At 38.4% G+C, this 27096-nt stretch overlaps 1 protein-coding gene across 1 annotated transcript in view; it reads left to right on the top strand.

Moving 5' to 3' along the window:
• The first annotated feature begins 12348 nt into the window (after window positions 1-12348).
• The window catches only part of LOC102221553 (thrombospondin type-1 domain-containing protein 7A-like), a 201330-nt gene continuing 186582 nt past the window's right edge, over window positions 12349-27096 (top strand). Inside the window, exon 1 of the mRNA XM_023330941.1 lies at window positions 12349-13179. Coding sequence (XP_023186709.1) covers window positions 13032-13179 — 148 coding nt within the window. The 5' untranslated portion in view covers window positions 12349-13031. The remainder of the gene's footprint in view (window positions 13180-27096) is intronic.

Below are 27096 nucleotides of genomic sequence, written 5' to 3'. Positions count from 1 at the left end.
GATCACCAGGATGAAAAATAAATATGGAAATATATGAAGGGCTTTCTTAAACATTACAATACCATCCAAAGTAAAAAAAAAAAGTGGAATATCCTGATATTTTTACTTGTAATAATTTGATGTAACCGTGAGGTTTTTCTTATTATCTTACCACAGAAATATTAATAGGAAACAGTGACAAACGCTCAAATGTAGATGTGTGTAGCCTAATGCAATTGAGAAACATCCTATATTTATACATCATAAAAAATGTAATAAATATTTTCACTTAACAATTTAACACCATATTAAAGAACTAAACATAAGTATTGTTACAAGTAGAAACTAAACACATAGAACATATGCTACATTTGTTTTTACAGATCATTTAAACTGAATATGTATCTTTGTTTTTGCAGAGTAAATATTTGTGTTTACTGTATTTTTAATTTTGGTATTTCTGTTCCTCCATACACCTACAGTAATATTAATAAAAGTATGCAGAATAGGTGCTGCTGCTCTGTTGTCTTATGCAATATTTTCAGTCTGTAATAGTGTTGTTTTCACATTTTAGCACATTTGAAATATAATCATAACCAGGATACATTTACAAACATTAATTTTACTTTTATTTAAATCCTATTTTCATTATGACAAAAACAAGAAAAGGAAAATCAAGGGTTTTCCATTTGCATATTGCTCCCTTTGCCCCTAAGTTATGTTGATGTAAAATATAAAACCTTATTTTCACTTTGCCTGCTCTAGATGAATTTTCTTTCCTGCAGTAAAAATTCTCATTCAGTCAACCAAAACTTAGCAATACGTCAAGTTACTTAAAACGAACAAATTGCACCCTTTAGACATGAGAACTACCTCATTGGAAATAAACAAATACAGAGACCCATTGCAAATAAGTTCCACGTCCTGTTCAGGATAATTTATTTTGTTTACAGAATCTAACGCAGAATTGCACTGGGAATGTTTAAGTTTATTCAAGAACTTTCCTACATCCCTTCTGAGAGGTAGAAACAAATGACCTCATTGCTGCAGGAATGCTGATAGATTATTCCGCTCTGTTCTTAATTATTAGGAAAGAAACCACAAATTCCTGATAAGCAAATTACTGGGAAGGAAAAAAACCTAAGGAAGCACTTTTTAATAATTCATCATAACCTCTGCAAATTAAGGTCTAATGATGAATTAAATAACAGTAACTTGGAACAGCAAAAAAAATGGAACAATAACACTTGACGGATACACGAGGGCAAATGTTTTTCTGCAGCAAATTAAAAGAACGACATTAAAGGGATGGTTAATATTTTACCCAGCTCTTGCTTACAGTAGAGGTGGTCAGCATGCTTATAATCTGAAGTAATGCAAGGAAGCAAAGTGCACCATAAATGATCTAATGTGCACCTATGCATCCATATTTTTACAGAATGCTCAATAAGATTAGAATATTATCATTATACCATCATGTCAGAACTTTCATACTGATGTTTGTTGCACTTTTTGGCATTTAAATTCAAATCTGGTTGAGATATTACATTGAATTCAACTTCAGTTTATTTTGCATTTACTCACAACAAATGTTACCAAGGCATCATGGCAGACAAATGGTTACAACAACAACAAAACCTTTGCGAGAAATAAAAATGGCGGAAAATTTGTTAGCTGAAAGTCCATAACATTCCACAACAAATATTGTGGCGGAATGGTTCACAAAATGTAACGGTGTATGGAGAAAACTAAACAGATTGAAAAATATCACTATAGAGATATCCACTTGGCACTAGGAGACACTAAATGCAATTTTAATGCACCCCTAGAGACTCGCAGACCACAACAAATATATTTAAGGGGTAAAAAAGTAGATTTTGAATGAAATGTCTCCTTTAAGGAAGTTGATGGCATCTAGTCATTAACCTTGCAGTAATGCCTCCTATTCATAGTTCCCACAAGTCTGAACCAGAAGTGATCCGCGCCATCTTAGTAGGCGTGGTGGACCCATGGCTTTGAGACCAACAAAAAGAAAACATGTGGATACTCCTGACCAATATCAACACATGAACAAAATGGCTGCTGTCAGGATCGACTCGTATGAGACGGAGAAGGAAAACATGTCAGACGATGTGGACAAGCTGCCTCCGATCTCAAACTACGACACAGATAACTACCTAGTAAACACAAGGAGTGCTACACCATGGGGGAGCTTCATAGCCTGAAATCTATGGATGCATACAATCAACATTTAAAAGGATTTGTAAAGGTCGTACGAACTCTTCGTGTAAATAACAAGGTTTTGATGACTGGAAGAATAAATACATGTAGCATACACATATAGGCTACATGTCCATCTTAGCTAGCAGCTACTGCAGTACTACACTAAATATCACTGATATTTATTTTAGTACTACACAGTACGATCGTGTAATAGTTGTACTTACGTTGTTTAGAAATTAGGAACGAGGTGAGAGCGAGTTCTAACTTTGTGATTTGTTTATTGTTGTCATTGCAATTCCATAGCAACTGCATGCCAAGATGGCTGTCAGTTACAAAGCTTATGGAAGTGTGACGTCACATGTATTAAGAAAGCATGTGGGAATAGTGGACACCATATTCTGCACACTATTAATGATAAGCACTGGGGGTTTAACGGTTTCATACCAAAAATATACGATGCATGTCTGTAGGCCTGTCGCGATAAACGATAAATCGATTAATCGTACGATAAATTAAAACTATCGACGTCATTTCAATTATCGGCATTATCGTATGAAAAAAGGCTCAACTCCGGTGCTCTCCACTGACCCACCTTCCTCATTTCCTTAATGTAAAGCCCAGCGCACACGACACGATCTTAGAGCTGATTGTCGGCCCATTTTCAAAACCTGACAGATCACACATTAGCCGACAGAAATCCTTGGTATAACGGTTCGATCGGATTCGTTCCTGCCGTGTGGTGTCCAACAATGGGCACAAAATAATGGCTACAAGTCCAGTGAACTAATTTAAAAACCAGGCATTAATCAATGCTTTACTACAATCTACCTGCAATGCATGTGGCTAGTGTCAGCGTAAAGTCCTGACTGAATGAAAATCATTAGAACCTATTTACGTCACGTTAACGAAGAACAGCTGAAAAGTTACCGGGTTTATCAACTGCGGTAGCAATTTCGCTCCAACTCCTCCTCTTGTCTATATTCTTTGCATGTTGAATAAACAATAATGTTGTTTCCACATATCATCTCCAATGTTCGCTGGACTTCGGGTTGCGCCTTGTCAGCTGTTTGGGATTCCCCGACGTAATTTCCCCTCAGAAAACACTGAGGAGAATCCGCGCTTTCTGATTGGCTACCTGTCACATTCAAAAGGCTGCATTAAAGCTCCCAGTCGGGGAAAATCCCTGATTTAGATCGGAGCGGCAACGAGGATCTACCGTAACACACCACACAATCTTAGAAAGACCAACGTGCTAAGATTGTTGTAAGGGGAAAAATAGGAGCAAAAAATCATGTAGTGTGAACTATTGCATCAGGTAGTTGATGTGCCCATCTTCTCTATTTAAATCTAATTATTACTGAAGGGCAACATAAAATACAGACTTCATAATCTTTTGGTTGAATGCAGTATTTATTTACACTTTGGCTTTATGTTGTTTAGTTTTTATCATGTACATTTTTTGTTAATGGAGACTGAGAATCCATTTTGTTTTTGGTTGTTTTGTTTATTTTGTTTATCAGTTCCAGTGTTAAATATTCTTTTGAAAATAAATGTATCTATCTTTGGCAGGAAATCGGATGGATTGTTACGTCATTTCCATTAAATCAGTGTAAAAAGGTCTTCAGACAATATTATCGTTTATCGCAATAGTTTTTTGAGACAATTAATCGCTCAGCAAAATTTGCTATCGTGACAGGCCTACATGTCTGCCTGTATTGGATATACAAAATAATAGTAATAATAATCTCATGATAAACAATTAATATCTGAAATGTTTCCCTTTAATTCTGCCCAGAAGGGAAGTCAGTCACAGAAAACAAACAAAAAAAAAAGAAACTATTGGGATTCTGTGTCAAAATAATGATAAGGATGTTGAACTTTAGTGTTTTTATTTTTTAGCCATCAAAAAGCTTTATTCTACTGGATCAGGGCTGTTGACTGCAACAAATAATTTATCAGACTGCACATGAACTGAACTTTGTTTTCCTCAGTTCCTCAAACCAATTTTTCATCTGACGAATGGTGCACAGTTTGTTTATTTTTCTGTTTTGCTGCAAAAAATGTGGAATCTATGCAAGAGAAGCTGAATAATGCTGCAGACTGCACAAATATTTTACAGCCCAACACAGAATTATGCTAAAATCTTTCTTCTTGCACAGCCTGACCCCATTTTTTGCTCTTTTATATATTCTTTTGACGACGACAAGTTCTAATATTCTCAAATACCTTTTATAGATTTATATTACACTCTGGGTTTCATGAGCCACTATCATAATAAAATGGTGCTGTAGTCTCAAAACTAATTAAAAAACTGCCATTTACCTGTAAAGGGCAGATATTCTTAGCAGCAGGTTAAGAAGTAGAAACTGGATTAAATATGATTCACATTTCATTTTAGCCTGACTATAATATTACAGCACAGGGCTGTTTGAAAATGTAAAAATAAAGTATAATAAAGAGTGCAGAAAGCATGTTTCTAAGACTGCATATGTTTTTTTTTTGTTTATTTGTTTTTTGGCAAATATGCAACATATGGAAAAGCCTACAGATGTCTATAAATATGCATGGAGGCGATTGTGACTCGCAGCACAAAAAACACACATTGTCAGCAGATTGAGCTGCCATATACAGTATACTGAGGATGTGTAGGAATTTATAAAATCACATTCTCTCAATTATCAGATATTTCACTATCACAAGAAGTGGAAAACATGTAAATCAAACCTGAGGTAATTTTAGACCATCTAAAAATAAAACTGAAGCAAACAGGAGAAACTGGAAAAGCTTCAGACAATACTGAGTATTACGAGTAATGTGATTTTAAAAAGGAACAGCTTTGCTTTTCAAAGGGAGTCACTGAGATTTTCATTATGTGTCACAGTTTTAATCCCTTATTAATGTAGTTTGTTATTGCTTGTTTTTCTATTTAAAGGAAAACAAGCCATGGTTTAAGCGATGTATTACCAACAAGCAACTCTCTGAAAAGAAATTTAGTGTTTATTATAGGCAATGGATCTATACCTTGTCATTGCTTTCCAAGGTTATCTAATAGTGAAATGTATTCTTCAGCCCAGTTGTGTTTCAGAGCAGCATTTCTGATTATTCTTGTACTTGAAATAAGGATTTTGCAAATTGCAATATTACCAACTCTGCTAAAATTCAGGAAAATCCTGGTATTATTTCCTTCTATAAAGTTAATTGCAAACTAAATATAATATGATTTTAAATTCCTACTTGGTCCATGGTGTGCCCCAAATCCAATTTCCTGTTGAATTCTGAGATGAAATCAAGCCCAATTATTTCCAAACTGCTTCCACTGGTGAGAAGAGCAGACTTATCCTGAACTATAGCAGTTTATGTCATTTCATTTAACTGGAAAAAAATTTTTCTCCATGACTTTTTCCAATTACATTGGACTCCCAGTAACCGCTTGCAAACTGCTGAAATTTGTGAATACTTGAGGGCCCATCTAAAAACGCTTTTACCTGCCTGTTTTAATAATTCAAACACCAAAAGAACCTTAATTTGCATTAATATGTGGAAACAACACCAACACAGATATTAACATTCAGGCAATCAGTGGTGAGGATAGTGATTGGCACTCCTGGATTGGCTGCTTTGCAAATGTCAGCCAGCAAGTAGGAATTTCAGGTGTATTATCTTTTAAATAGTTCAGGTATTCTCCACAAAACAAAATTGATGAGTAGGCAAATTTTTCATGAATGTTTTGGAGTTTTGTGCCACAGAAAAATCTGCAATTAAAGAACCGCGCAGAGGCTGCTATCCACTGCTGTGAGATTTCTATAAAAAGGTCACTGAGGTCACTTTGGTTACGATTTAAATGACCCGGAACAATCAAAACTATGTAATTACATCCAACCTTATGGTTACTACATAGTATCTAAGTTGTATGTTTTGTCAAAATTAACATTAAACTACTTAAAGAGCACATTTCCATGTTTAACATTCTCTGTAAGAACCCTCCAGCATCAGATGAAAGCATATTCAAGAACCAACCATTGACGTTCAGCTGGCTTCTGTTCAAGCACTGAGCAAGGACACGAGTTTCACTTGTTAATCTAAATTGCTTACATCTATGAGGATTGATCTCAGCGTCCTGCATTCAGTCCTGCTGTAAATTACCAGGTTAAGGAGAAAGCATCCCCTTGCAGCCTCCCCTGCTTTTTGTTATGCCAGTTACAATATGCACTGTTCTAATTATCGGTCGAATGCTTCTTCTTGTACTGTAGTCTCAAAACTAAATGGCCCCAGTCTGCTCGTTAGTTTCTTCTCTCTGTTAACCTTGTGAAAACTGTACTAAGCACAAACACAGGCTGGATTTCATGGCTAAATATTGTTGCACATTGTAGTTAATCTGTGGCATTTTGTTAATGTGCATCAGTATTTAAGTTACGGTTTTCAGCCGGCATTGATAGATGGGAAAGTTCTTTGATCATTTAAAGGAAGACCTTGCTTGAAGCAGACATTTATTTAAAGTAACACCTGTCCTTTGCTGCTCATTGATGTGAAATGTTAACTGATGCAACACGAATGAGGACTGCCTGTCTGGTTTCACTATGTAATGATTTTGTTGAACCGGTTTCAGTGCCCACTGCATACAGTGATTGCTCTTTTCAGGACAGCGCTGATTGCACATTTGCAAACTGAGAGATGCTCTCTTCGTAATCTGATCAGTTGCAAATCTGATTTGCAGAGCAGTTTGTCATCAGCTGATAAATTTCTTTGCCAGTATTTTGGTGGCAGCTGATTATAAGTTTGCACCCTGCCGGCTCCACACACACGTCTCTCCCATCTGATGCTCCATCTGTCCAACTGCAGTTTGCTGCTCACAGCTGACATTTCATAGCAAAAGAAGGAGACATCCAAACAGTACATCATCGGCTGGCACCTCCTGCACTATTGTTAAGCTGTCAAGGTTTTCTGAGTGACAAACACACGAGTGACCTTTCTGCTGCAGCCTTTGTGGCGGTGCAGAATTCATCAGGATTTTGATTCTTTAGCTGAGAGGAAGAGATTTAGTTGTCATGGCTTGCTATGTGCTCACGTAACGTCTGTAAAAAAGAAAGTTTGCATACTCTGGAACCTTCCCAATATTACATTTGGGTCCATAAAATAAGATCAGAAAAAAGTTTTTCAAGGGTGAATTCTTTACAGAGACGTAGGTTAATGTTTGCAGCCAGACATTTTGTGCATTCACACCACTGTGGTGAGCAAAAAAACTTTTTTTTATCTTGCCTGTAGAACAATCATGTTAACAAAATGAAACATGGAGATGTAAGTATTATTAATTTAGTAGAGTGTGCCACAGTAAAGGGAAAATAACAAATATCTCAAAACCATATTCAACTTTTTTCAGGCTCTCTGTGGCGGTTACGCTATCCAGTGCTTCTCAATTCCAGTCCTCAGGCCCCCTTATTCTGCATGTTTTAGATGTGCCTTTATTCCAGAACAGCTGATTCAAATGATTGCATGACCATCAAGTGCTGCAGAGGCCTGTTAATCACCCACAGATTCAGTCCAGGTGTGTGGCAGCAGGGAAACACCTAAAACGTGCAGGGCAGGTGGGGCATGAGGACAGGAATTGAGAAATACTGCACTATACGCAGACCTGTTGCTATAGCAACAAGCTGACAACAGCTCCACTATATGTATCATGATTCAACACCAAAAAACAGGCAAACATTTTCCACACAAATAACACTCTGTTATTTTCTTCAGGCTTGATTATTTGTTTCGTAATTTTGTGATTATAGGAAGAGACCATCTGAACACAGCGGTATTAGATCAGCTAATTTAAACACCTGCTCTACTGAGGATCTATCAGAGTTAGTGCGGACCAAAACACAGCAAATTCCACAGCACATCTACATGTTAAGGTTGTCATAGTCAAGCTAGCATTACTGACCTACTTCCCTCTCCCTCTCTATTTTGTTTTTAAATAAAACTTTTTCCTAAAATATGATACCCTTGGACTTTGTTGTCTAGTTGTCATAGTGTTGACAATTAGTAGCTAACATTTTCTTTTAAAGAGCACGTGTGCATTGATGATTTAGGGTGTTACGTTGACAACAGCTAAAACCAATAACAGCGCAAAACTTTGTCAATATTCCACTGATGTAGAAAAATCACAGTTTTGCAATTGTGTGTTTCCATTAAACAATAAAAGCAAGTAAAATCACACGTGAATAAGTTTGTTCACATGATAAGTAATCAGAAAACATGCCATGTCATGATCCTCCAACTACTGTACTCCCTGTTGTTCTTTGTGGTTTGCAACAGTGGCAACGTCTGGTTGTTGATCATGTGACTTGTGTGATACGAAATACGTGTTTTCGTTGCAGTTTTGCTAAATAAACCAGTTTTGATACGACCAAAAAAAACCACTACATCGTAGCGCAAAAAACATTTATTGGAAAACAAGAATTTTTCTCAAAATTGGCCTGTTTCCATTGAACAAATTCATTTTCAAAATGTCAAATTGCGCAGTAATATGGTCCATGAAAAGACAGCTAGTATTAGAGGTGCTTGGGTTGGGAATTTAGATGTAATTCCTGACATTTTCGTAAAAATAAATATACATGATGACACAAACGTTAAGCTAGATAAAGCCTGCCCCATTGGAAATTCATCAGAAAATGCTATTTATACAGACTTAAATCAATGAGTGCTTGTAGCCATGTTTTTCAGTTTTATTGATCCATTCCAGTGCAGTTGTTTAACAGCCAAGTCTTTAATGCAACTGCCACTAACTAGATTTCTCAATCGCTACAGCTGCCACATCCAAATAGAGTTGGGTTAAAAGAAGCTATGATGAGCTCAGTTAGAGCGAACGAGCTCAGCGTCCTCACACAGCCTCATCTCAGTGCCGGAGACTGAGACAGAAGAACATTAACTCAGACAAATAATTCTACCTCCTCACCGCCTCCACACATCCTGTGGGTTGTTGTCATTTCTATTGTTAGTCCATGTATTACACAGACAGGTACGCCTGTTAAATTCTCAACAAAGTTCATAATACAACACATTATGTAATTAAATTACCTTCTGGAAGTTGTAAAAGTACAAAGAACTACTACAGGAAGGATGGGAAAAACATTGCCAATCCAAAATGCAATTTTCAGGACGAATAGTTTGTTAGAGTATGTGTTCAAAAAGCATTACAGGGAACGTATAATACAAAATTCACATTTTGTACATCCATTTGGGTTTCTACTCCTTCGAAAAACAGCCCAAGCACTTAAAAAAAAAAACTCCCCAGGCGGTTTTTGGCAATAAATTAATTTTTTTGTTGTTTGGAAAATGACCCATTTCAAAATCCTCCAGAATGTGACATCACAAAAATCAACTGCTGGTGCAATAGTGGTGTAATAAATGTTGTTTTTGTTATACATTTGATTTGTTTAAGTTAATTGGCTGGCTTTGTGTTTTTGGTTATGCAGAAAAGGAACTTTTTTGTTTTATTCACTTAAATTAGATAATTTATTTATTTCATTTCATTATTTAATTAATTGTAACTGGCTGCTTCTTTACATGTCATTCTTAATGAACATGTGCAACTGGGTAAAACATGTCAGGTGTGATAGCTGTCATTTAATTCATGTGGATCTGACATAAAACTCAAAGTAGGATTTAATGTATCGATACTCGCGGATGAAAAATCGATACTTTCTGATGAAAACATTATCGATAAATATTGTAGAATTGACTAAATTACACAGCCCTACAGCTGGTGTGGTCTTCAATCATCTCAAGCTAGTCTGCCTACATTTACAAGCTATTTTCATTTTCAATGGGTCTTTCTAAAAGGAGCTTCTGTCATGTGTTTGGCTGATTAGTTATTTGGATATAAATATGAAATCCAGCACAACCTTTGCCAAAAGTTAAAATCCAAAACTGGGATCATATTTTATATCGTGACATGGTAACTTAACTACTTTACTTGGTCTATTTTTGTTCAATATCTGTAGAAAATGTTTTAGGACCAATGTTATTACTGGTAATGTGTAAGAACTAATATGCAAAAACCTTCATTATGTCCAAATAACCAGTGGGGGGGGGGGGGGGGGGAGGGGTGAGCGAAGTCAGTTTATGTAGAAGTCGTTGTTACAATTAATCTTGGTCTCACATGACCTATGACCTCAACAAACCTCGTCTTAATAGGTTTAGGTGATTTTAAAGCTGTGAGGGACTGATGAGCTGAGCAGGATGTACTCCCCATCATGAATTGATTCAAGCCCAGTGATACACAGAAAACAAAAGAGCAGGTGTAGAAAATTAAGTCTGTTTTGTTACTAGTGAACTGCTATCTAAATAAATCTGTCTTAAAAGACAAGAGCAACAATTAAATGGTTAAAATCCACAGATTGGCCAAAAAAACCACAACGTATTATTATTCAGTTAATGTTATCTTCATCATAGCTTCCATGAACTATGTTGGATATTTTGGGGAATACAGAGTGGTGTATATGAAAAAACGGTTAAATATTAGGATAAAAAAAATATTTAGAGAAAGCAGAATTGATCACTCCTCCCATTAGAATGACGTTCTGGATGCTGCTGTCTGTCATGTTATCAGATTATTTTCATCCAGACCAGAGTTGATGCAGACTGACTCCAACTTTCAGTTCCAACACGGGTTAACTCTGTTAATAACAAGGCTGCTATGACATTTACTTAGTAATTTATCATTTGTGTCCTGGTCAACAAATAAATTTAGAGTATAGAGTAAATTTGAGTTTTGCTCGCTTCTGTCCTGAAGTGCAAAAACTGTGAGTTGTTTCATTTTTATTTTTACATTTCCAAAATAAACATGTAAATTAAAACTAAACTACTAAAAGTGACTCTTGACTACAGTGACAATGGCACACTGAAAGCACTGCATTTTGGAGAACGTCAAACTTTCTGACTCTAGTGTCTGTTCTTTGTTTGTAATAAAAGAATCTGTGCTGAAATAGTGGCATTTAAACAGTGCTCAGGTTCTCAAAATGTGTCAACATGATGTCCATCACATCACCGCCAACGCGAGTCGTTGAAACAATCCATATAACCTGAGATTTTACTGTGAATGAAAGATCAGCAGTTTCTAAAATACCCAGGCTGGCCCATCTGGCATCAAAAATTGCCCCTTTAAATTAGTGTGTTTTCACACCTGATAGCGTGGTAGACTTGGTTGGATTGGAGATCAAAATCGCAGCCTTTGTTACATTTTCAGCTGATGAGGTTTGTTTCTCCATTGCACTGTTGAATGATCGAAACTAACTGAAAAACCTGTTCCCCTCCTCACCTGTAGGGGCGCTGCCCCAAGAGCCACTGAAGGAAACAACACGAAAACCTCAGAAGAAAACCCAGGGCTACTCCCTTCATCACAGAAAGTAAATACAAATAGAGTAGCGTCAGATTTTAGAGGTTGTAGGATTCCTGTTTGGTTTTTGGTAAAAGACTATGAGACATTATTCCACTTATGTTGAAAAAACAAGTACGCGATTCCAGCGTTAAATAAGAAATACAGTTAAAATCGGGAAGTGAATAGGTTTGCGCACGCGATGAGTCCATAAAAAACACTTCCTGTCGTCTTTTTTGTTGTTTCTGCCAGTGATAACATCTGGTTGTTTGTCATATAACTTGTGTGATGCGAACAAAGTGTTTCCATTGCAGTTTCCACATCATCTTAGTTAAAACATTTTTAGTTTTTTTTTTCACATTTTGCAAATTTATTATCATAATCCATTTTGCCCAATAAGGTCCATGAAAATTCAGCTACTGAATTTCATATTCACACATTTCCAGATCATTTGAATTTCTCTAAAGTTGTTCAATAGAATATATTAATATAACATGATTGAGTCGTTGTTATCACCTTTCTTTCCCCATCATTTCTCTTTTCACACCCTCTTCTCTCACAAGCACAATAACCCCCACTCCATCTTACTTGCGCGCTCTCCCTCGCTGCTTTCCTGTCTCGCTCCTCCTTGCTTTACCCCGTTTCCACACACCCCCACCCACCCCCACATTCCCCCGCTCTGCATTAAGCCCATCTTGTCTCGTTGCCTCTCTGATCCCTGGAGCTCTGCAGGAGCTCCTCCGACCAGCGCAAGCCCTGCTGGTCTCCAGTCACCCTCTCCACACTCCGCACGTGGGAAGACGAGTGTTAGCAGAAGAGTGGGAGTATCCATCCTGCATGCGGTGGAGAGCAAGAGGGAAAAAAAGTGAGAAGTGAGCATGTTTGAAATGCAGAGTAGAAAAACAATGAGAAAATGAAAAGAGATGAAACGAGATGAGGGGAGGAAAATAAAGAGGAAAAAACTGGAATTGGAAATGCAGGGTGGCACGGGGAATAAGTGAGCGAATGGGAGAGGAAGAGAGAGAGTAAGAGGGGAGGGAGGGAGGCGAACAACACTGCAGACACTCATCCGCTGTCACTGCTCCGCAGCCAGAGGACAGAGGCAGCACCGGCGTCAGCGGGGTAGGATGGAGGAGGACGGCTGCACCATCCGTCTGCGGCTCGCTCCCCACAACTGACCCCTTCTCTCTGGGAACGTCCCGCCAAGTTAACGAAGGAAACTACCACCTCTGTCCTTCACGAGATCACAAGTTCTGGAGCTCAACTTCTGCAGGACCGCCGTTCACACCCTTCGCAATAATTTCTCCCGTTGTACACGCCCACACTCCTCATCACACCCTCTCCTTCAAACCGAAGCCCGCTGCACTTCCCCGTCGCCTCCTGGACTCGTGTGTTTGGGTTGTTCTTCATCATTGCTGCTTGCTGACCTTTCGAGCTGAGTGGATTTACTTTTCTCCTGTGGTGGACCATGGGGCAGGGGTGGCGGGGCGCAGGAGGGACCCCCGGGAAAAGGACAGGGGGGAGCTGGTACCTTTTGGTGACATTGCTGCTCTGTGGTTTCTGGAAGGCTCACTCGCAGACAGACGATGGGAAGTCTGTCTACTTCTGGGAAACAGGTACCACTAACCCACTAATTACACGTTGAATTTAAGTCTGTATTTACATATCGGCTGTTCATGAGAGGGTGTGATGAATTGTTGTGTGCAGATATGTGAACTCCCACACTCCCTGCTCATTATTTGCGGAAAATATGTGTCAAGGAACGGAGCAGGAAACAAAAACAAGGGTTTAAGGAATTGTTTTCCCGCTCAACTTAACCGCAATGATAGACAAAGCTTCTGGATGCCACATAAATCTGCTATGGGAGTTATCAGACTCCATGCAGCTGAACTTCAAGGAGCGCACGCAGATGAAAGATGACCCAGAAATCTACATTAGAGCCACATCCTCGTGCAGAATAGCATGTGGCATACAGGGCAAGCTGTGATCCATTTTTGAGTGGATTACACTCATCTCCCAGAGTCTCAGGTGATGCACCATTATTGAAATGTTGGTGCTGTGAGCTACAGCTTGGAGATGACTGATGGGTACTTCTTCCCACAATGCTGTGTGGAGGAGAATCTGGATGGATTTTGATTGCATTGGTGACTTTCTCTGCACGTTTGTTGGCTTTACAGTGAAGACATGAACGACTGGTACTACTTTCACTTGTCTAGAGAGCTGGATGCACTAAATATTTACATGATTAGTGTTTTAACTGCATTTTTAAATACCTAAATTAAACATTAATGAATGTTTTATCGACTCTGAAACCAACGGTTGCTTGTGTTTCAACTTTTCACCACATAGGGTAGGTTTTCTCAATGTTAGCCCAACTCAAAGCCCACATGTCCTGCCCTGCCTTGCTAAGCAACAGTCCCCAGATGACATATCCCACGTCTCTCCTCGGCGGTTGTGCATCCTTAAAGAGGATGTAGCTGAGTAAGGAGATTAAAGGAGCAGGGATTTAACAACCCAGGAACGACAGCCCAGGGAACTAAGTTGGAAAAAGAGGAAGGAAGAGTGAGCACTGCAGGCAGAGAAAGTGGGAGAGAGAGGACACCTTAACCCACATCCACCCTGCCGTTAGGTCATAATGATTATGCCTCTCTCCCACGCTACACCACCTCTCTGTGCTCCCACACTGGAAAGCTCTAGGCTCTGTGCTTTGAAATGTAATCCAGTGTTGGGACTTTGTTCACCTCTTTGCAAATAAAAGGTAGCGCATTGATTCCAGCCCCGGAGTTTTTCTCTCTGTGCCTCTCTCGGTTTGACAATTGCCTGCAGAGTATTAAAATCACACAGGGCAATTTGCTGCTTAGAATCCCATTGCTTTTCATCAAAATGTGATTATGTTTGTGCAGCATTTGCATACATCCTCTACGCCAAAGGAGGCTTGTTTAAGAGGAAGGAGGGAAAAATTTGATGTTTATGCACATCTTTAGAGGGTGCAGTGGAGGAAATTCTCGTGGCAAGATATGCTCTGATGTTTTGCATATTGATGAGTTTAGCTGAAATACTGCCCCCTGTCTTGAAAACTGTGGGGAATTGGGCCCTGCTTCTGCTTTTATTGCTTTTTGTGAAAATATGAGGCATCTGTTTTGGAAGGCGAGACAGGTCAGTGCCGCCTTTTTGCTATTCAAATGAGGCTGATGGAGACAAGAGGCTCGCAAGGGATTTCTTTTTTCTGAAGGAATAAAAAAAAAAAAAGAAAAACACGAGGCTGGAAGTAACGATGATGAAAGTAATGATGATGATGATGATGTTAATGGCGCGCCGCAGTTCTTCCGGGGGCCTTGCTGGGAGTTCCTCGCATTCAGATTCCCGCACCATTTTTCTTCGTGTCACTTCCTGACAGTCGGGCTCTGTCTCTGCACCTCCTCCTCTGCATCTAATTGCATATTGCTGTTTCTCTCCCACTGTCATATTCTCTAGATAACGAAACAGGGGAATATGATGAAATTTGAAAGAAACCTTTTCTGTTAGCTGTGCTTACACTGTCACACCATAATGTCAATGGATCTAATAAGTACTGCTGTATGCTACCAAGTTAGGTCTCAAAAACTGGAAACTTCACTTGTTTCAGTAAGTTCAGGTCAAAATATGAAATTTAGATTCGCTACACGTTCATTCACTTCCTATGTAATTTAGAATATTTAATAGGGAAATGTTGTGGCCTACACAGTGTTGGGGAAGACTGCAGACTTGACAGTTTTCCCTTTCACGGTCACCGACACTCTCCTGAGGAAGGGTAAGCTGCACAAGTCCATCGCTAATGAAGCTGGCTCTTTAAAATGATATATCTCAGCCGGCATATTGTTGGAAAATTTAGTGGAGGAATTAAACATGATCGGGGGAAAAAAGTGCACAAGCAACAGTTATGACCGCAGCCTTTCACAGTGTGGAGACTGCAGCTGGAGGTTCAAAACACAGACACATCCAGGACATTGGCAACAACTGTCACAGTCCTTATTTCTGGAGTTGGGTCACCCTGAGCCAGAGAAAGTGTCGGATGTTTGTGTTGAGGTGAAAATGTTGCTTATCTGAAGTTTTCCTTTACAGATGAAGGTTAATTTTGTATTTTATTTGGAAATCAAGATCAGAATTTAAAGAGAAAGTGGAGCGGCACAGAATTGAATTTGTGTGAGGAGGTCCGGTGTGATGTTTATAAAGTTAGTGATAATGTCATGTTGGAAGTCAGCCATCTTTCAGGATGTTTAGAGCACTAACTGCTTCCTGTTGCTGGTGAGCTTTTATGAAGATGCTGCCCACAATCCCGAAAGTACCAATAACTGATTAAATGGTCGTGGTGTCTCTGTGTTTGGCTAAAACACGCCAGATCAGATTCCAGTTGAAAACCTATAGAGCATTTTCAAGAGAAGATTGGATACCGAAGCCAATGGAGATAAACTAAGGCAGCCTGGACTTCCTTAAAGAGGTCGTACTTATTAAAATTTACTGTTTCAAGCTTTACTTCATGTTATTAAAACACACCTGGAGTGTTTCCTTGACTCTTTTGTACCTGTTTGAGAAATCCTTGAATCTCTCACGGCAACCCTTCAGAAGTGCAAAGCATCTGATCACACTGAGCGCCTCCTTTCAGAGCATCACTTCCATGCTCAGCTCCTTTAGACTAGCCAGCAGCAATTAGCACCTTGTGGAACTGGCATCAGCCGAGCTCATCATACGAGCTACTTCTCAGTAAAACGCTGCTAAAAATAAATATTGTTAAAGGGTTAAAAGAGAAGTGATGTGGTCATAACTTCCTGAAGGCATAGTGTCGGAAATCGAAGGAGTTTCTTGAAGAGACAGAGGCCCAAGTTCAAGGAGTCGAATTTCTTGTAAGTCATGTTTGATTTATACAGCGTTTTTATAACAACAGAAGGTAACATAGCTACTTGATTGTGCTATAATATAAATTGGCACAATGTGCCTGAAAAATACAGATATGGCAAAAATGAAGAGCCCACTGCACTGAACCCCGTTGGAGACCTCCTGCCGGTGATTCCACCAAATATTGATTCCTGAAATCTTTCTGAGTTAAAACATCAGTATTGTTGTTTCTAAATGAACATGAACTTGTTTTCTTTGCATTATTTGAGGTTTGAAAGCACTAAATCTTTTCTTATTTTGACCATTTCTCATTTTCTGCAAATAAATACTAAATTTTTGCTTGGAATTTGAGAGACATGTTTTCAGTAGTTCATGGACTAAAAAATCAATGTTCATTTTACTCAAAAATATACCTCTATGTTCTCAGATTTTACTTTTTTCTCAGTAAAATCTAGAAAGTGATCATTTTAAGTAGCCTCTTAATTTTTTCAAGAGCTGTATGTAATACTTCCCCTTTAACAACACAACACTGACACATTAATTGCCTCCATGCCATGCTGCACTGACGCAGTTTTTCATGCAGAAGTGCTATGGAGTGGATATATTTTATAGTACCTCAACAAACTTTCACCAGGCTGACATTTCTGTATCAGAGTGCAATATTCTAATTTTAAGAAACTCCAAGTTTACCTGTAACCCACAATTAACAAAACTGTGCAATTAACCTATAAATAAGCCTAATTGGTGAAATGTATTACCTTCTCAGTTCTACTTTGAGATTCCCCAGTAAATCCACATACAGCCGGATCATCTGTCGTTTGTGATGTTGATGCTTTATTAGACTCTGCTGTTGGTGCGATTAGTTTGTCTCAAGGCAGATGGGAATTCCTGACGGCTCAAACCTGGCAAAGCAATTACAGCGCCTGTCTCTGGTGTATTCGAGCAAACATGTTGTGTTGAACCTCTGAGTTTGGTTATTTCCCCTCCAGGGTGTAACTGAGGCTTAAAACAATAACTCCACCTTCATAAAACTGGCTGGCCTCATCATCAGCAGGTGACTTTTCACCTGCCAGGTTGACCCGCCTTCTGATCTGCTGGCTCTTTGTCGTTACTCACCCTTCTAGAAAGCAGGCGCGTAATCTTTCTTGGGATTGGGATTATGGGTTTTCCAGATTATGCATGAGTCACCTCCAGCCTCAGGAGGAGCTAGTCCAATCCAGCCTCTCGTCTTCATCCATTAGATCACTTTTTGCCTTGCTAATTTTAGGCCTGTTGAGTCACCTGCTCATACAGTCTTACAAATTATAATTTTTTTTCTTATGTGAATGGATGAATGTCTAAAAGTTTGGTAAAGGAAACTGTAAATCCTGACACAATTTCAGGCATTCATAATTTATGTGTAAGTGAAACATGGTTTTCACAGCGATATGTTTAGGAATGCACCGATATCTAAATTTGGGCCGATATCTGATATTAATATGGTTGTTTTTCGCCTATAATCAATTGAGAGCGTCATCTCTTCTGTCGTCATCTGTTGGGCCCGAAGCATCAGAACCAGGGACCTAAGAAGGCTTAACAGCCTGACACAGAGGACTGGTTCTGTTCTGGTTCTGCTCTGAGGATGACTGTGGAACCTCTGGAGATGACCAATCAAAGAAGGATTCCTCATAGGATCAATAAAATCTGATCATCCTCTTCAGGAGACTGTCTTGGGAAAACAGAGTATCTTCAGTCAGAGGCTTCTTCAGATTTAGTGCAGTACAGACTGCTACAGGAGATCTTTCCTGCCAACAGCCATCATCATCTACAAATAACTCTTTGAAGAATCTTAATTAATAGACAACAGCATTTACTTTCAGCATTTTTGAATTTGATTAATTTTTTTTAAAACTTGAGGAGCAGAATAACTTCCAGAATATCAAAGTTACTAAATTGTAATATGCTCTGGCTGAGAAACAGAAATAAACAGCATGCCAACTGTGATTTATGAGGTTTAATAATAATTTTGTTTCCTGAAATGTGTCTGGTTTTTTCTGTGTTTTCTTCCCTCCAGTTTATTTGTGGGTCTCAGTCAATCTTCCAGTGTTTTGTTAGTATGTTGTGTTTCTCCGGTGTGACAGAGCAGTGTGACGGTTAGCACTGTCGCCCTCGCATCGAGTAAGTCCAGTAGGTAGCAACGCCTGTTGTTTTCTGCACCACAAACTCGCTGCTGTGTGTCAGCGCGGCCGGCTGATGTCACTTTTAAAGGCGCGGGACCGGGACCGGGCCGAGCGGGACTGACAGGCCATCGTTAGCCGAATGCATTCCTCCCTTCGCAGCGGCTCCAGCAGTGAAGGATGTCACAGGCGTCGAGGGTTGATAGCTGCTCTCACACAATCACCTTCTATTACGGCAGCCTCGCTGAAGAGGCCATCCAGGAAATTGAAGGAGAGCAGGTTTGACGGGTTCACAAGTTCAATACAGCATGGCAAGGTCATTATGTGGCAAAGTGCCTTGAGCCAAACTGATTGTTGTAAACAAACACGCCAAACAAGCAGAGTTTAAACAGAAAAGCTCTGAGATGAATGGATACTTGAGTGTGGTATTGATCTTTGGTGGGTGCTTTGGACTAATTAAGGAGACTTTTTTTCTAGAACTTTTGAATTCGTTTGAAGCTGGATACTTATATCAAGAAACTATTAACTTTTACTCTTACTGTCAACAAATCAGACTAAACTTTACAAGCTTTTTGCATTTGCCAATAAGATAAAAGTACAAATTAAAAAAGTGAATATTGTGAATAGGCCTGTAGCAATAAGCAATGAATTAATTGCATGATGAATTAAAATAATTTCCATTTGCATGATTTATGGTTTTTCTCTTTTTCTACCAGAAACTAGATAACAAAAGTCTTCAGTCTGGTGTTTTGGTCTTAACTAGCCATTTATTTGAAGGGCATATTTGTTTGTTTACAGAGACTTCCTAATTTGTTTTATTTGTCGTTTCTGTTGTTTTGTTTATTTATTTTTGATATTTAGAACGTCTTCCAGTTCCAGTGTTAAATGTTCTTTAGTATTTAACGTTTATTGAGCTTTGAAAACATGTTCTTGCATTATTAAGATCATAATACTTGAAAATGGTCAAAAAACTCCTTGACATTTAGCGAGCTTTTTATCTTCTGTACAATGGCTGCTGGAAAAGCCAAATGTATTCTTGTCTTACCATTTTGAAACCCACTTGCTGCATTCTTGTTGGTTGTGCAGGAGGTTCCACTTTTGCCTTTCAAAGATGTATGCTTGCAGCCATTTTCACGTGTGAGTGTAAACTTTGAGTTGGGGGCGTGGCCAGCAGCAGCTTATTTGATTTTAAAGGGACAAGATGCCCTAAAACAGGAGAAAGGACGTCAACTGACCAGACTAAAACCTCATTATCTAAGAATGACTTTAAGCAAAAAATTTAATGAACATGTTTTGTATGGACCATAGACCAATCCTAACCTGTTCAAGGAAGCTTAGTAAGTCTGTGTCTGTACAGGATTTGTTTCACTGTGGATTATGACTGTCTTTCAAGCTTCAGCCAACATCTTCACAAAGTATGTAGAGGCATTGTCTGTATGTTCTGTATGTAAACATGTGGTTTCATCTGCATAGGACACGGGTTTGTCCCAATCCTACTGCAGCATGCGCGTGTGCATGAATTAGTGGTTCCTTCTCTTCGTGCCTTTGAAATCCTTTTCCTTAAATAGCTGTGTGCTAATGCCTGCTAACCTGCCTTCTGCCAGACTGTTTCATTGAGCTCGCCCAACAGGCAGCGCAGCCGGAAAGTAACTGGCGTCATCCCAAATGAGAATGTCCCTTGGAGATTCCCCCGCCTCATTTTAGTAAGTGCACTGCAACGTGACCCTTTCTGACCCTAATTAACATCGCACCTAAAGGCAAACAAGAGTCTGCACTGTAATTGGCCAGATGCTGGTTAAGGTCCTTAGCAACAGGCAACAAATTTAGGCCATGCATATAAATTAAGAAAATTTCCTTGGGAATTTCCGTGGCATTGTCAGCCGGTGGGTTTTATTCTAATTCGGCACGCCTGCTTTGTTTTTGTTTTCCTGTTTTAAGTTGGTCTGGATTTGGAACTGAAGCTTCGCACATGTTTTGTGTCTGTGGTTGGTGTTTGCACTATTTTTACTTTTACTCCCAGAGGAAAAGGAATGTGTGCAACTCGAGCGCTAGATCTCTGCCATGCGGTGTCACTGCTGCAGAAATAACACAGCTGGCCAAGAACATGACGTTGCACTTGGATTTAAAAGCGGGCAGAGCAAAAAATACGTCAGCTTTGACCCACACTGATGTATTTTGTGGCTTTGGAGATATTACTCTGCTTTGCCTCCACGCCAGACGACTGCCCTTTTTTTGAAATTGCCCATCCATCGTGCAGAGAAAGATGCCAAAGAGATGCAGCAGTTTGTTTAATCTAAATGGCAGTGCTTACGATAAGACCTGGCTATTACTGATATAGGAAGGATGGCAGGATTAGAGATTACACTTCATCCAAAAAACTTTATTTAGACTCACATAAGAGGATTCCCACTGCCTTATTCCACAATATATTCCCATGGCTCATAACGAATTTTAGATGCAGCACTCTAACTGGGCTACAGCTTCTTTTTTTTCCAGACGGTCACAGCTTGAGTCAGTAAGCAGATCAGTGGTAGATTTATGATGCAGAGATACTGTTGCGTCCTGATTATGATCCATAAATCCATTCTGACACATGTTGCCATTAAACGATTTTTTTAGCTGAGATTAAAGTACTTTCAGTAAGTTTTCTTAAGAAATCATTTTGAGAATGAATCAATGCATGCTTAACTTTCTCCTGACGAACAGGAACAAAACGGAAAGCATTACTTTTGGAACAATATAGAGACAGCACACAGCTTCAGTTATTATCAGATCAGGCCCGAAGTCTGGTTCTGAACCTTCAGAGCCACATAAAGAGAGTTACAAAGTCGGCCTTCTATCACCTGAACAACATTTCCAGAATTAGAGGACTAATGTGGTGGCGAGATCTAGAGAAACTCATCCATGCGTTTATCTTTAGTCACATTGTGTCTAAATAAATAAATCCTCCAGCTGCAACTGATCCAGAATGCTGCTTCTGGCATTCTGACTAAAACCAGGAACATGGAGCACATAACCCAGTTCTAAAGTCCCTACACCGGCTCCTTGTAGCTCAGAGAATAAACTATAAAATACAGCTGTTAGTTTATAAATCACTGAACGGTTTAACACCACAATGCATTAAATATCTGCTGTCATTGTATCCAGAGTTGGGTAGTAACTAATTACATTTACTCAATTACATTTACTTGAGAAACTATTTTGAAAATAAATTTACTTCTAGGAGTATTTTTTACTTCGCTCAATTTTTTACATTTTCTTGAGTAATTTTATTATGAAGTATTTCTACTCTTGTATAAAATTTCAGGTTTCCTTATCGGCTGAATAAAAACAAACATGTTTTAACCAAAAACTCACCACCTGCTGTTTTTGTTAAAGTTTCATACGTTTTGTTATTGAAAGAAACTGATTTGGGGAAAAAAATGTTTTGCCTGATTTTTTTATTTTTGTTTCTTATGTGAATTGTAATTTTTGTCCTTAAAATACCAAAATTTCCACATAACTTTATACTTTGGTTTGTCTGATTATATAATTTTTTAAATATTAAATGATTGATAATTTGATCCGTTTCTTAGTACTTGAGTAGAATTTTTACCAAATATTTTACTTTTACGCGAGTCATTTCTTGGACGTCTACTTTTTAATTTTACTTGAATAAAAATACTTTGAAGTACTGCTACTCTTACTCGAGTTCATTTTTGGTACTGTGCCCACATCTGATTGTATCAGGCATCAAGACCACTCAAAGTCTTCTGGTTCTGGGGTACTCTGTATCCCAGAATCAGAACCAAACATTCAGAAGCAGCGTTCAGCTTCTATGTATCACAAATCTGGAATAAACCTCCAGAAAACTGCAAAGATGCTGAAACACTGAGTTCCTTTAAATCAAGGCTAAAAATCCACCTTTGATTGGTAATAAGTGTAACATTGATCAACATATTTGGTGTGTATTAATGACATTAATGGGTTTATTACTAGATGTAATGTCAGCTATTGGTGACTTCATGATTTTATGTTTTTATGATGTAAAACACTTTAAACTGCCATAAAAAGTGCTATAAAAATAAACTTGCCTTGACTAGCACGCATACAAAACTCCATACAAAATCACTCTGAGAAAAGGCATAAAAGAAATTAAGTGCGCCTAACCAGTGCCACAAAATCAATCCAAACAGCATTTCTTTTAATGAATTTACTTTTAATGTTTCGTTTCGAACGGAGACCCGAGCGCAGTCGCGGTCAGGGAGTGGCATTCACAACAGGCCCTTGACTCCCCGAGAGTTCAACCACCCGGCTTCAGTGGGCTGAGAGAAATGGCGGTTTCATCGAATAAAGCAGTGACATTTAGCTGAAAGAGCCCCTGCTGCCTTCTCAGATGCTATTCTAATAAACCAGAAGAGATTGAAGTAAATATCCTCCCGTCTATCCTGCACCACCTTCCCCACTCCTTTATCTCCCACTCTGACAGTCCGGTGTTTGCTCTGCTATGCCCGATTTCAGTTAATTTTTTTCTATTTATTTCTTTAAAAGGGCACCTAACATTAGGCAAGACGGGTTTATTTGTATAGCGCCATTCACAGACGAGGTAATTTAAAGTGCTTTGACGAAAAGGGTAGAGATAAGAGAATTGTATTAAAAACCAAAAATACATACAAGAAAAACAAAACTGGCATTACCCAATACTTTGATTCTTTTTTTAAAGTTGGTAATAAACTGATGTAGTTCATGATAATACTTAGGACTGTTTGATTAACTGTGGGGTTTAGTCTGATCTAGTAAAGTCATAATCCTAGCTTATATGGAACCAAAAGCCTCATATTTTGGACAGTTTAAGTTATTGTAGCAGATTTTGTTTAAGTTTTGACACAGACATATGAAATGTGTTGTGATCAGCATATATATAGTTGGAGGTTTTGTAATATCAAACGTCGAAAGTTTTCGACTTTTGGAAAATTTCTGAATATCAAAAGTTCAAAATTCAACTTTTGAAACTCTTGTTTTTTTTCTGAGATCAATCTCAACATTTCTGAGTTTTTTTCTCGCAGGTTTTGGACTTTTGGACCTCAGAAATTTCCTTGTTTTATTCTGAAAAATTCTAAAATTTATTAAATTATTCTGAAATTTTTAAATCTACACTGGCCTTAATATACTGTTGTAAAACATCTCTACTTATTGATCCTGTTTATGGACCTGTTAGCTTTATTGTTGCACAGGTAGAAGCTAAAGGAAGTTAGAAAAGTGGGGGTTAAAGCTCATAATAACTTCTGCTTGAAAAGTTTGATCAATTTTCTATTGTATTAGCCTAACTTTACAGGTATTTGATTCCTTATTTGGCTGTTGAACATCCCTACCTTTGCACCCATTAACTCTTAGAACATGAAAAAAAGGTTTCATTTTTTTCCACTATATTTTATTCAACTGCTGAGATACTTCAGTTTGTTTCAATGTACAACAACTGCAGTTTTTACTCAGTATGCCAGTCTATTCATAGTTTGCTTCTTGTGCCCCAAAGAGGTCAACTTTAACGGTCAGTATTTATTATTTATGCAGTGAAAGTTAAAAGGATAAATATTAAAATAGACGGTGTGTGCTTGTTGTTGAAACTGCTGCTGAAATTGACACAGCTCTCTCTTGGTGCCAGGAAAGAATCTAAAAACTTATTAGAAAGCTTGGAGACGAACCAGGGGAGAGCACTTCAGCACATTTAAGCCACTAACATCAGCTCTATAACCTGAAATTTTAAATGAAGGAGCGGATGATGGGGAAGATGCTGTGAAGGATTAGAGGGCATCAAATATCCATTTAGAGCCGTTCCATTAAAGAGGGCGCGCCCCACTGAAATTTCAGTTGCAGTATCAAAACAATAAGGTAGAAATTTGTAATTGTAGAGGTGAGGAGAGAGAAATGGAGCGGCTGACTAATGACCAGTGGCAAGTTGCCGGATTAAAGGGAGGGAGGCAAATGGCTCCAGGCCAAACCAGGAACTGCTCAGGCAGATATAAATATCCCAGTGTGGACAGACACACTCATAGGTAACACACAGGGTTAACAGAATATTAGCAATTAGGTTCTTTCTACGTTTTCTGATTAATTTTTACTAATATTTATTACTCTGTTCTTTTTTTGCAGTGTTTTCTTTATATAATTAGTTTTCCAGCTGATATTTGTTGTGAATTGTCCCTAAATGAGTAAACTGAATTATTTTTTATTCTTACTGATGTACAGCACTTTGTTTCAGTTGGTGAGAACGCGCTTTATTTAAAAAAAAGTTGATAATAATGAATTAAATACAATCACATTCAGAAAATCATTACATGTCGATTTGAAAAAGTTGTAAAAGAAATCTTTACTTTCTTCATTCTCAACAAGCACAAGGTGACAGTGGAGAGGAATGACTCCCCTTAAACAAAAATAAATCAACTTCAGCAGAACCAGGCTTGGAAAGTTTTAATCTTGTGCTTTTTGCCTTACAGAGAAAAACTGAAAAAGTGTTTCACTACAAACTTTTGCTTCTTGTGAAAACCTTGGAAGCCATAAAGTTAGCATGTTAGCCTGGTTGAGTTGTACAGCTTTCAGCTGGCTGGTGTTGGTTTAGTTATATTTTCCTTTGAAAGATTTATAAAATCCACAAATTTGCTTATATGTAGGGAATCTTCTACAAATGTAGAGAGAGACAGGAAATGGTAATACCCAGAAAACACTGATGCCAGAGATGTTTATGCACTTTGTGGTGATGGATTTATCTTATTTGCAGTAGCTCTGATTGACATTTAGACGCTGTAAATAAGGACAGCTGACATTTCAATTATACACTCTCATGTCCCTTGGTTTGGTTTGCAAATTGCAGTTGACCTGCCAAAATTTTAATGACGAAACTCAAATGACAAAATTTGAAATTGACACAAAGGAAACTGGATGCTTTCTTCCTGAATATGTAACAGTACCCAAATGTACTGTATGTGATTTACTATCGCAGAACAAATCTGTTTGGATGTAGATGACCAGTACAGATTTTCCGAATTGTTGTTTTTGTACTTTAATAAGATTTTGCAGTAACCAGAACGAATCAAGTAAAATTAAGAATCAGAAAGCCCTCAGTCCACCTGTTGGTGGCCAAACTTTCTTGAAATCAGATAAATGCGCACAATTCATGTTTTCTTTCTGCGCTAAATTAATATTGCCTACATCTATAGGTTTCATTTTATTAATGAAATTGATCTACCCACAAGTTAAAAATTTTTTCCCTTACAGTGTTGTGTGCATGTGCAAAATTTCTTGATGTAAACATTAACATTGTAAGCAACGTGTCTATAGTAAAATCAGTAAAATATAAAAAAGCTTTTCATGAACAGCTTTGGCAATCTAGAATCACATTTAATACTCAACAACTCAACCAAAAGAGAAAGAATTGAAACTGATAATTACCACAAATACATTAAAAGCCCAACAATTAGGTTCATTCTGCTGCTTTTAAGTGGTTGCATAACACCCTTGAACACCATCCAGCTCTTCATCTGTGCATTGATTCAAAGTGCTGTTCATCCATTAGCTTTGTTTTTTTCCCCTCTCACTACCCATAGTGCTGTGGGTGTACGCTGTGGGCGTCCCTTCACACACTGTCTCTGGCCAAAACCTTACCCCACACACACATCCCAGCAACTCCACACTTCCAATCCACAGAGACAATGTTGGCATTTCCAGTTAACACAATGTGCAACCAGGCAGTTTTTAACATGTTTTAGCTGTTACAGTCCAACAGAAGTCTTTGCACCTACGCCTAAATTTGGCTTCATGCACCCACATGGCAGATTGTTGGAGGATTTCTCAACATTTATTTCTTGATTGTCATCTGCCTGAGTAACTTATCCGTTAAGTCTGGCACTGAGAAAGCAACAGATAACGATCTGTCACTGCTTCTGCTTTACGCCATCCATATCTCTCTAAATCAGGGGTGTCCAAAGTGCGGCCCGGGGGCCAATTGGAGCCTCTGGACTGATTGTGTGTGGCCCCTGACTTCAGCTCAATAAATAGTTCAGGTATTTAATCTACAGCTCTGGAAAATTATAAGAGACACTTAAGATGATCAGTTTCTCAGATTTAACTTTTATAGGTCTATGTTTGAATAAAATGAACATTGTTCTTTTTTTCTATGAACTACTGACAACATGTCTCTGTTATTCCAAGCAAAGATTCTGTATTTATTTGCAGAAAATGAAAAATGGCCAGAATAAGGAAAAAGATGCAGTGCTTTCAGACCTCAAATAATGCAAAGAAAAAACTAAGAGCCCACTGTGCTGAACCCCATTGGAAATCTTGTTATTCCACCTTGAAACAACAATATTAACCCTTTAACTGCCTACTCGACCATATGATTTAGCACATTTTGAGTCTCTATATCTCAATATGAGGAGTGCCTAACTTAGCTTAACCTGATTGAGCCATCTCTGCCGCTTGGTTGAGGTACGATATGCTAAAGAAATCCACTGGAGGGCACTGTTTCTTTAA

This window comes from Xiphophorus maculatus, chromosome 3, assembly GCF_002775205.1.
Source record: "Xiphophorus maculatus strain JP 163 A chromosome 3, X_maculatus-5.0-male, whole genome shotgun sequence".
Classification (NCBI taxonomy): Eukaryota; Metazoa; Chordata; class Actinopteri; order Cyprinodontiformes; family Poeciliidae; genus Xiphophorus; species Xiphophorus maculatus.
The sequence above is the reverse complement of the archived record's forward strand: the minus strand, read 5'-3'. Positions and strand labels throughout refer to the sequence as shown.